A 12,674-nucleotide genomic window follows, 5' to 3' on the forward strand; every position below is an offset into this window, starting at 1 on the left:
ACAAATAAGGAAATGTAATGAGCTTTAGAATACATGTTAAAATCTGAGAAGAAATAACAAATAAAAGACTGAAGAAGATATAAAACCGTATACTGTCGTAGTTTAAGAGTCATTGGACGTCTTCAAGAGAACTTGCCATAGAACTATATACTCCCATACTTTAAAGGCATTGAATGTCTTCAAGGTCTTCAAGAGAACTTGTTTTAAAAAGCTAGCTTTTAGAGTGGAGATGTTGAAGTTTAGTTTATCCAGATTTCCGTTACTTTCAGACAAAAGCTTCACTAGAGACAGGAGACCCTGGCAAATAAGTCCATAGAATAAAGTACAACACCTTTATCACAATTTTAACTATGTCATCAACACCAAAACCAAACTTTGTTTTACTTGTTTGTACTAAAAGCACCGTTCCACAAGGTGTGGCTTATGCCTGCTACACCAGGTTAGCCAATAGCTTCTTGCCTTTTTCAGCAGAAAAACGTTTAAACCAAATAGCAGCAATGCTTGTCTTCTTTTACATAATTGTTTCCTTCAGTGTGTTTTTCTTTATGTATCTCAACCATCCAAAAGCAGGAATGTTTTCTGTTTTAAGGTTCAAGATAAGAGGCCTGTGTATATACAAATACATACATAAATTACATATTCTTGAAGAAACACCAGTAAAGTTCTACAATTGCTACAGGCTGAAGAGCTGCTACAATCTTAGACAACATTATCATCATCATCATCATCATCATCATCATCTAAGCCGCCTTCCAACTAACAGGGGTCAGCTACAAGAATCCAGTTCCGCCATTCCACTCTATCAAGGGCTATAACTTCAGTTGGAGCCTTCAAGTTGCGCCAACTCACTCCTACTAACCAGCCAAGATTCATGACAAAGTTATAGCAAATTTTTGATGCAACCCTCCCGCATCGGGCTTGGGACCGGCATTTAGAGCACAAAACTTCCACAGGCACTATTTAATAGTCTTATTACATAGGTTGATTACAATCAACCAGTTCCTTTCTTTCTTTCTTTCTTTTTTCAGGGACCTCTCTCAAAGGCAGGGATGTCCTTCAAGAATGGGCGTATACCACTTTGATCTGAGACAACAAGTCAGCATTTCATAGAACTCAAATTGCCAGTACTGATTGCCTGTTTATTGCAAATAAGTGGTACTGCAAAGAACACAAGTTGTAGCAAAAAAAGCATCGCAAAGCGGCATACGTAGTTTAAAGTTCAGAACTTTAGATAACAAGATTACTATTAACATTCTGAACGAATTGCTGTTAGCAGATATCTCCTCAAAAGGATTTATGCAAATAATTCAACTGAAGATAAGCAAGGGCAAGTATTCTTACTTCCGCCGCACTGTCAAGATTTGCTGAATCTGAAGCCTTTGGATTACCGTAAGGACGAATTTCATTTTCACGGCCACGCCAAACAGAAGACTTCATCGATGTCTCTCGAGATTGCATCCAGTTCAAATTCCCCTAGAAAACATCATAGCACAATATAAATATCATGCATATGACAAAAAATTTATGGAAATAGTCACAGAACCAGCAGAAAATATAAAGTCGAAAGAATTCACACCTGTATCGTATTGATCTCTCCATTATGACCAAGTAGCCTCATAGGTTGTGCAAGAGGCCACCTGGGACTAGTATTCGTGCTGTATCTACGATGGTAGATGGCAAAAGAAGATTTGTAAAGATCACTCTGTAGATCCAAATAGAATTGCCCCAGAACTTCTGACCGGAGCATACCCTTATAAACTACTGTCTGATTAGAGAGCGAACAGAAATAGAGATCATTGCCCCATTCCTCCGATTTTGCTGCTTTTTCGATCAACTTCCGGCACACATACAATTCTCTTTCAATATCAGCAACATTGTCCTCCTTGGAAACTTTAACGAATACTTGCTGTATGTTAGGCATAGTTTCTTTTGCATAGAAACCAACTACAGACATATTTACAGGAACAGGTCGCCATCCAAGAACCTCTAGACCCTCTTGCCTAAAAGTATTTATGATGACTGCAAAAGTAGTAAATTATCACTCTCCAGTAAGACCTACTGTGAAAAGAACAATAGGATTCCCTTCTTTTTTTCCTTTTTTTTTTCTTTTTTTTTTTTTTTTGAGGGATAGGATTCCCTTCAATGATGAACAACAATGACAAGAGCCTATTTAACATGCAGTACGAGGGAAAGACCAACATGTTGAAATGTAAATAATAACTAAAAGAGGATCTAACAACTAAAAGAGGATCTATACAACTAGAAGAGATAAATGCAACAGAAGCAACGTCTGCAAAACAATTAAGAACCAAAGCAACATGAAGAATTTTGCATTGGAAATGGAATAGCACAAATAAGGCTGTGCAACTGATAGTATGATAAGCATGCGCATGATAATGCAGCATAAGAATGTAAGCAAGTCAAACCCTAATGAATATAAAACTCTAGAATTTGCAAAAAGAAAATATGGATATCACACTACTATATTTGGAACATGACAATAGGCAAAACAGCAAGTCACGTGACACGCGAACGGCAGAAACAGTAAAGTTGTGCAATTGACACTGCGATGCATGTATCCCTTTCAATTCATGCTGTAAAGGGTGTTGTGGTCTCTTGTACTGATAAGTAGGAGGACTTTGACACATCAACCCTTACGAACTACACACACCATCACTAGAACCAAAAAAAAAAAAAAAAAGAATATGCACATATAAGATACAAAAGAACATGGGATACAAGGATTATAAGTGAATATCAGCTGGCTGGCCTTCATGTTTAATTCGTGCATCTATTCAACATATGGTGTAACCGGAAAGTTGTTGATGAAGAAAAAAGAGAAGAAAGGGCATGGAGACAAAACCCTTGCAACATTATTTTTTTGCCTCACCAGATTTGCTATCACTTCTATTCCAGGTGTTTTAATCAGTGTTCGAAATATCGGTATCATGTTACATATCGTACCCTTGGGATACGGATGCGTATCGGTTATCATATGGGATATATCGGTTGTATCACGTAATGTATTGCTGTTGTTGGAAACATGGGGAAATTGGTTGAATTTTTCAATGAAACTTCAGTGATTGTTAAAAGAGACATCAACACACATTTATAAATAAAAACATTACAAAAAATAAGTGCACATAATAGGTTTTATTTGCATGGGGTCCTAATCCATGCATTGTCTAATTGAATTGATGCAAGTATATTCAAAGTCTATTCATATAGTTTATAAATGTAAGAAAACGTGTGGAAACACAAACAATACATTCAAAAGCAAAAGAAGAATCACTAGATCGGGTTATATACATGTTTGATTTTATGTTTGGACAAAGGATTGCAACCGATTTGCAAGAAAGTGGGAAATTTATTTTTTTTTTAAATTTTCCGCAACTCGGCCCATCTCCTCCAAATCTTGAAATTGAAGCTCCCAATCCATGATTTTTCATGCAAAACATGAAAAACCATGGATTTGCAACAATTTGACACTGATTTAACATGATTTATAGAAAAAAAAGGGATTGAAAATCGAAAATGCTCACCAGATCGAACATGTGAGATATATCGCACTACTTGTGAGTTTCGTATCACACAGGTGGGATACAAGATATATCGTGGGATATGATATTTAAAACACTAGTTTTAACTGAAGTGCAAAATGAAGAAGTTCTTACTTCTATTGAGAGACCTGATACCCTTCTTGGACCATGCGCCTTTGTGCCCGCTCGCTACAATCCTCTTACTCGCCTTGTGGACGAATGAAAGTTGTGAATGGGCAGCACAAAGCTTCCATTTTGAAATTGGTTAGTGCTCCCTCAAGTGTCACACCCGCACATCCGTGCAAGCGAACTGGCCTGTCTCACTTGATATATCTCCTCTATTTCTCTCCCTTGCTTGGGGTATGGGCTTTCCCTTGCCCAGGGTGTGGGCTTGTCTTCTCCATTGTTCTTCTTTTCTTTCCCTTGGCCTAGGGTGTGGGCTTTATTGTCTAATTCTCTTCTTTCCCTAGCCCGAGGTGTGGGTCTCTATTTTTCCCTGGCCCGAGATGTGGGCTTTTTCCATCCTTTGCCTTTCTCTATATTTCTTAGGCGTTTTTGCCTTTGGTAGGTAATAAAATTCGATTTGCTTGCCTTCCAAAAAAGAAGAAGAAGAAGAAGAAGAAGAAGAAGAAAAAGAAGAGATGGAAGGGAACGGACAACTTGTGAGGAACAAAAGAAGACAGAAGACTTACTACCCTCCTCTTCCAATAAGCCTTTATTTATAATGACCAAGGAATACAAGATGACAAGCTCAAAATGAAATATGATGAGATCACCAAGATACACCAATATCTCCCCGCAATACAATGCTCCAAAGGACAATATTGCAATATGTTGCACCCTCTTATTTTATCATAAAGGAAGAAATCCTCTCCAACTTCTTTGTCAAGCGAAAAAATAAGTACAAGTGAAAATTTCATGCCTTTTATAAACTCAACACAACTAATTTGAGCAAATTCCCAACTACCACAAGCTTACCCTAGCTAATCTCAATGATTAATTGCTAATCACAATTCACAACTAACACTCAACTTATCAAAACTAACTCTAACAACCTATGTCACTTCCTAACTAAAAATTAAAACCAAAGCAACAACAAGAAGCAAATTACAGAACTACCCCCCAAACCTAAAATTACAACAATGCCCACAATAGTATACTCTACACCATCAACACACTTAATGGCCCACTAGACCTCCTCATTTGGTCGTTGTTTTTATCCCAACAATTAGGGGGAAAATGTAGGGTTACATGCTTTTGTAAGTATAGCTCATCATGAGCAACAAGACTTTTATTATGTTCAATAATCAACTAAACTATTCCAATTGATAAAAAAGATTTTTTTTTTTTTTTTTTTTTTAAAGGGTAATTGGAAATTTTATTAAATCAAAAGCAAAAAGAGGAAACAAGAAGGATTATGAGAAATCATCCAGCTAATACAAACAAGAAGAATCCCCATAGCTCCCAAGAAATGCATCAACCAGGTATCCCGTAAATTACTTCTCAACCCTAGCCCATTCTACTACCCAACACTTAACCCAGTGAAACACTTGGATTGGGCTCAAAGATTTATTGTTGAAAATTCTGCAGCTGCACTTGAACCAAATCGACCAAAAGATGGACAATGGAACAACGTACAATATCTTCTTCGTTTTATTCCTTACAACATGCCACATTGCCAATAAATCTTCCACCTTGCAAAGCATAACCAAATTGTCTTCAAAAGTGCTATATATTGTCCCACACTTCCTTGTGAATGAGCAATGCAGAAATAGGCAGTCACTTCTTCCTCGTCTCTCAGACATAGATTACATCCCTTTGGGAGTACCATTAGTCCCTTCTTCAAGTTTTCAAGAGTTTGGATCTTGTTTTTGCCTACCAACCAACCAAACACCACTACTGGGGGGACTCAATAGTCAATGCTTGCATATAAACCAAATCCGATCCTCTTGTTGTTGCAATTGGGAGTTTATCAATGCCTCATAACAAGATTTCACCGTGTAGGCTTTACACTTGGGTTCCAAACCCATCTACCATATCTAGAGGAAGGGGACCGAAATTATGCAACATTTCTATCATCCTCACACATTCGTTGACCTCCCCGTCTAAAAGATCTCTTCTAGGTGCCAGGCTCCACAGTGTTTGCTTCCCCACCAAAGGCTATAAATACATTTCACTCCAATGCCATCCTATACAAGTGAGAGAATGCAAAACTAAGAGGCCTTTCCCTACACTATTTCTCCTCCTAGAATTTGATATGAGTCCCTTCACCTAGGGGACAAGATATTTCTTGTTTGAAAGAATTCATCAGTTGAAGAACTACCCTTGCGAGGAATGTAAGCAAGGTGTTTTGTATCCGTTGTGATATGGTCGTAAAGGCCGATACGTAAAGATAACAACAATGACCATTATGCAATACAGGGGTGAAACGGGGCAGCTGGTTTTTGGGACCGTATCGGCCATTACAGGGGTCGTATCAGTCGTTACATGGGTCGTAACGGCCATTACAGGCCATAACGACCATTACCTCCGTAACAGTACTAAAAAATTTAAAATAAAATAAAATAAAAAGCCACTTCTTTTTTGTATGTAAATCCATTTTTTCTCATTTTTCCAATTCCAAAAACTTTCCTACATCATTTTAAAACAAATATCAACCACTTGTATTATAGTTTTTAGGTTTAAAATAGTATATTGAAGTGATTTGGGTGAATAGAAGCTTTGAGGGCCATTTTTTCAAATAATCAAAAAAAAGTTGGTATATATGCATTCTTCCAATTTCTAATTCTAATGCTTGATTGTGATGTGTAAACTTTAGAGATACATAACCATGTTCATAAATTCAGTACAACACTCGCACCAAAGAGTGGACTATTACACTACCATAAACATGTTCAAAGCAAAAAATGAATACAGATTTAGAATGTTTACATTATTCTAGATTTTCCATAATTTTTCAGGCAATTTTTTTTGAACCATTACGGGGGTTGTAACGGTTGTTACGCCCCTTTATCAGCTGTTATGACCGATACCTGTATTGGTAACGGTGATGACCATTATGGCCACCGTTACCAATATGAAGTACCTTGAATGTAAGTGTTGGTGTTGTCAATTGTCCTAAAAAACCAATCTTAACCATCCATAAGCCAATGATGATCTTAACCGTTGATCATAATGACCATGAGTCATGTGTGAACATGTTGTTAATGTCATAATTTATATGTGGATTTACTCTAAAGCATAAGTATATTCATCGGTTAAAAGAGAGGGGTACCTCTATTGTCCCTGAGTACTAGAGAGTGGACACAATGGCCATAGGCCAAGGGAGAGTTGTGGGTCATGGATCTCATACCCACAATAAAAATGACCATTTTAGCAGCCTTTTGGGAAGCATGTGGTAGTAGATGGTCATCCTGTGTGAGGGGACCAATAATGAGTTGGATGGAAATTCTCCATCGTCGGGCTCAACAAGTTGGTGCCTTTGCCCTAAACCACATAATAGTGTGAGTGTCCATGGATATGAGATCTTGTTATTAGACCCTTTGGACACTTATATTGGAGGATCACTTTAAGTTTTTGGATCGAGCAACCCATCATGTCCAATCCACTTGTATATGCCCCAGCTTTGACTAATGCTTAGACGTGAGGACATATGGGGAGTTCAAGTTCATGGTGTAATGTTCCTTAGCCATCCTTACGAGGTCACTATGGTGGTTCCATATGTGGGTGTTGTTGGGGGCATGCATCAGGATACGGTTGAAATCTATATAATCTAACAAGGGATCCATTAGTTGCCTAGGAACATTTTTATAGCTTTTGGGCCATTTATCAAGTATTCAAGTTGTTTTTAGCAGAAACCAACACTTAAATGGTTTTAAATGTTTTAAGAAATGTTTTCAACCATTAATCCTTTGTTTTAACCATTGAAAAGGTTTCAATTGCTCTTGATGATAATTCAATGGTTAATATCTTGTGGTCCACCTATTGATTTGCATGGGTATTTGATCAAGGATGGATGGCCATAGTTAATGGGAGGATTAGATCAATTTGGGTACATGGATAGGCAAGATCACTGACTTTTGATGTAATAGGGCATACAGAAGTTTGTAGGGATGAGGCGTATCATGACTGTTGCATCTCATGAAACCCTAACTCCTTATATATAAATCATATCCTTGAGGAGGAGAGAGAGCCTAGGACGTCCTTACCTCACTTAGCATTACCGAGAGAGAGAGAGAGAGAGAGAGAGAGAGAGAGAGAGAGAGAGAGCGACCCAACTCTCCTCCCAACATCCATACGTCCACATGTGTGGGACTATGGGGTCTACCTGTCTTGATGGCTCTCATGCCCACACACCCCTAGCCCTATTGCAAAGGTGCACGTGTGTGGCATCTCATTCGACTTTCATCTGCGATAGATTGAGGAGAGAACTCTTGGTTTGGAGGCTTGGCATTGACGGTTCATGTGGTTTCCTGGTGGCATTGATCAGAGATCATCGTAGCCATAGGATATTGTTTTAGAAACTTGGTAATATCTAGATGGGGATCCATGAATTACATTTTATTAAAATCTGGAATTTTTGAAATTTTAATTCCGTTGCTTTTCAGAAATTCACCAACAATAAATAGCTAACTGCAAAGATAATATAATGACATATATATATATATATATATATATATATATATATATATATATTCATTTATTTTAAAATATAATGTATACACACACACACACACACACAAGATCATCTGTGCGAAGTACGTTCATTGTTCACATTAAGCCCTTCAATTCCATATAAATGTCACACATTTTAGACATCTACACCATGAAAAACATCCCACATGTAACATGTTAGGAAAACGAAGGGCTGCATTTGAAAGTTCGCATACATCCCATGTGTGGGACGTGTATGTCTACCTGATAGGAGCTGCACCTGCTGCTCACATTTGCAATACCAGTCCCCAACCCCAGTAAAAGGGGAAGGTTGATTTCAGGAAGGCAGCCCTTATTCAAATTTTTCAAAGCTTCCATGAGAATTGATCATGTTTTGAATATTGCTCAAGCTAGGACGTTCCCTAGAACTGATGAGCCACAATTTGTAAACCAAGTTGGGGAGAAAAAGTAGAAAAGATGTGTTAGGGCATTGCCTGGAAGCTGTCTCACAATGTGTAAACTTAGTTATGGTGGAAAGTGTGCAAAGGTGTTCCCCAAAGCAACACCAAGTTGTGATAGAACGAGGCTAAGGGTTCCAACTAGACTGAATAGGTATGGGCAGAGAAGCAAGTCGAAATGAGGAAATGTGCACTCAAATGTAGGAAATATAGTTGCATGAAGCACGAAGCGAAGTGTCAACAAATTCGGGTGCAGGAGCGGGGAAGTGTCCCTTTTCGAAATGTAAAACAAGCATAAATTGGTAGTTAGCAGGAATGGCCAAAGCAGGGATTTGAAGCGGAAGCGGCACATAGGAGGATCCCACAACAAAGGTAGGAACTTTGTTACATACAAGTCTGAAGTCAGTAGATATAATGAAAAGGAGTGTTAATATAACGCACTTGCAAGAGACGAAATGGAAAGGAGCAAACACCAAAGAGGTCAGAGATGGCTGCAAACTATTTGCATGCAGAAAAGTATAATATTAGCAAGGTTCTAAAATTGGTTTCATAGGGCATATTAGCATGGCCAAAATGATACTATATGGGGTGCCTCAGACCGTATTGGCCCTACATCAGACCGCATAAAAGTATTTCTTTTTTATTTTTCAAAAAAAAAAAAAAAAAGTGTGGACAAGAATCAGAAAGAAAGGGGAAAAAATGAAAAGTATCAGTTTAATGCTAATTTGAGTTATTTATATGTATTTGATGGTGCATCAAACCATTCATTGATCATCATTAACTGAATATCAAGGGAGTGATAATAAATGGCAGGCAGTGGCTTATTATTGTACTGAACTACGAAAAGTGATTCAGCATGAGATGATCACAGTGCGATCGCATAGCATGAGTTTTATAGATAGTCATGCACAACACCATCCAAGCCGGGGGATCTCAGCTCTGTAGAATACCCCAAATATTTTGACCACATGTGTTGGTTCCTCATAGTTCTGGCAGTGTCCCCAATACTTCCACAAGCAACACTAGCAATTTGCTGTCCGATTCTATTACAGGCCACGGTAATCCAGAAGAAGAGTCTCCTTCAACGTGACAAACACAACGAGACAACAATGAAATGAAGTGCTTTTAAGGGTAGTGGTATAGGAAGTAGAAAAGGATTTGATGATTATAGTGTGGAAAAAAAAAGAGGAGTGAGAGAGAAGAAGAAATAGGAGAGTTTAGGAAAAATGTTGTGTAAGGGCTAACATGCCCTTACACACAATGTTTATTAGAATAGATCACATATAGTACACTGCAGGAGAATAGGAAAGTGTGCACATGCACTTACATTAGAAGAGCCACTAAACACACACTATACAACACTCTCTAGACTCCTCAAGTTGGAGCATAGATGTTGATCATGCCCAACTTAATAGGAACATAATGAAGAGCATCTCGACTCAAGGACTTAGTAAGAACATTAGCAAGTAGATCCCCGGATTAAAAAAAAGGAGTGATGATTTCTTTAAAGGCAACTTTCTCCTTAATAAAGTGACAGTCGACCTCAATATGCTTGGTTTGCTCGTGGAAAACCGGGTTACGAGCAATATGGATGGCCGCTTAGTTGTCACAATGAAGAAAAATAGGAGCCGAAGGAGGATAGTCAAGTTCTTCAAGAAGGTTGTAAAGCCACACGAGCCTCTACACGTCGCATGAGCCATAGCACGACATTCTGATTCAGTCGACAACCGAGTAACAACCGGTTGCGTCTTGCTCTTCCATGTGATAAGATTGCTACTTTAGAAGGTACAGAAGCCGGATTTAGAGTAACGATCATAAGTACTACCTGCACAATCAGCATCGGAATAGCCAGAAAGATGAAGATGACCATGAGATTGAAAGCGGAAGCCAAGACTCAGGGCTGATTTTAGATACCGAAGTATGTGGTATACGGCCGTGAGATATAAAGCACGAGGAGCTTGCATGAATTGGCTAACAACACCCACCACAAAGGAAAGATCTAGGCGAGTAATAGTCAAGTAAATAAGCCGGCCTACAAATCGTCGATACATCCCGGGATCAAAAAGGAGAGCATCATCGTCTAGTCGAAGATTCTGCGAAGTATCCATGGGGGTAGTAGTGGGTTTACACCCTTACATGCTAGTATCCATGAGAAGATAAAGTGCATATTTTCGTTGCGACAAGACCAACCCAAATGAGGAGTGACTAACTTTAATTCCTAGGAAGTAACGAAGAAGACCAAGATCCTTGATCTCAAACTTAGTCCTCAAAAATTCTTTCACCCCCCACATTCCAACTGAATCACTAATGAACAGAACAATATCATCCACATACATAATGAGAACCATGATGCCCGTCAATCAACGACATATAAAGCGGGAATGATCGGCATAACTATGAACAAAGCCGAACTCCAAAAGAGTCTAACTAAATTTTTCGAACCATGCACGCGAGGATTGTTTGAGTCCATAAAGAGCCTTCTTCAACCGACATACAAGCGCAGGGTCGTGGGAAGCAACAAACCCAGGAGATTGATGCATGTAGATTTCATCTACAAGGTCCCCATGGAGAAATGCATTCTTAACATCAAGTTGAAACAAAGGCGATGATAAATTAACGGCCAAGAAGATCACAACGTAAATCAAATTAAGCTCAGCCACTGAAGAGACGTCTCAAAGTAATCCACATCATGAGTCTGTGTGTAACCCTTAGCAACAAGGCGAGCTTTATAGCAATCAATGGAGCCGTCTGGAAGAAACTTGATCGTATAAACCCATCAACATCCAACAAGTTTATGCCCTAAAGAAAGAGGCACAAGCTCCCAAGTAAGATTCTTCTCAAGAGCAGACATTTCTTCTATCATCGTCTTCGTCCAGTCGAGACTTTGAAGAACATGTGAGAGAAACCAAGGAATAGTCTGGATGAAAGGGAAGATGCAAACGATTGAAAAGACAGTGAAAGATGATCATATGAAACGAAATTACTAATAGAGTGTTGAGTACAAGATTGTGACCATTTGCGCAAGGCGATGGGGAGATCTAAACTCGATGTAGGAGAGTCACCTGAACCAACATCCAAAGTGAGCGGAAGGGAGGATGGTTGAGCGTGTGAAGATTTATCTCGACGATGATACACCCACAAAAGCTTAGGTTCAGTCAAATCACCAACAGGATGCTGAACGGAAGGAAGAGGCGTTTCCCCATGATCACTAGAGGAAAAAGGAAGAAGATAAGAGTCATGCTCCCCCTGACTCGCAAGAGGATCACAGAGGGATCGACTTAGAGATGAGGAAAAAGAAATATCCTCGAAAAAGGCTACATCGGCAGAGATATTTCTTGCGAGTCAAGGGGTCATAACATTTATACCCTTTCTGACTCCGAGCGTACCCTAAGAAGACACATTTAATTGCCCTAGTGCTAAGTTTATCATTACTTTCATCCAAAATTTGAACAAAGCAGCAACCAAACACTTTCGGTGGTAGAGGAAATGGATAATTATGAGGATACCGTATAGTAAATGAAGATTTGTAAGACAGGATATGTGAGGGTATACAATTGATAAGAAAAGTAGAAGTTATATGAGCATCACCCCAAAAATGTTTAGGTAGGTGCATACCAAGGAGGAGTGTGAGCAACTTCAGGAAGATGACGATTCTTTCATTTTGTGATACCATTTTGTTGGAGTATGCGAGCACACGACATCTGAAACAAAATACGATGCGTGTACCCCCCCCCCCCCCCCCCAAAAAAAAGAATGGAGGGTTTTTATGGAACATTGAAACTGAGTGCACACTTCATAATAAAACACTTTAAACGTATCAAACACTTCACTTTTAGATTTCAAAAGATAAACCCAAGTTATGCATGAATAATCATCAATAAAGGTGACAAAATATCTATATCCAAAAGTTGAGGTAACCAGAGTTGGTCCCCAGACATCCGAGTGAACCAGAACAAAAGGCTGAGGTTTCCTCCCAGAAGAGCTAGGAAATGTAGCACGATGATGTTTAGACAATTCACAAATA

General features: G+C 38.8%; 1 protein-coding gene across 1 annotated transcript in view; it reads right to left on the reverse strand.

Moving 5' to 3' along the window:
- LOC131251260 (ferredoxin-dependent glutamate synthase, chloroplastic-like) overlaps positions 1-12,674 on the reverse strand; it is a 175,449-nt gene that overhangs the window by 144,984 nt on the left and 17,791 nt on the right. The window contains exons 3-4 of the mRNA XM_058251878.1: positions 1,577-2,019; positions 1,342-1,473 (exon numbers count right to left, since the gene is read on the reverse strand). Of these exons, the coding sequence (XP_058107861.1) occupies positions 1,342-1,473; positions 1,577-2,019 (575 nt within the window). The remainder of the gene's footprint in view (positions 1-1,341; positions 1,474-1,576; positions 2,020-12,674) is intronic.

The sequence above is a fragment of the Magnolia sinica genome, chromosome 7 (assembly GCF_029962835.1).
Source record: "Magnolia sinica isolate HGM2019 chromosome 7, MsV1, whole genome shotgun sequence".
In the NCBI taxonomy this organism is placed as follows: Eukaryota; Viridiplantae; Streptophyta; class Magnoliopsida; order Magnoliales; family Magnoliaceae; genus Magnolia; species Magnolia sinica.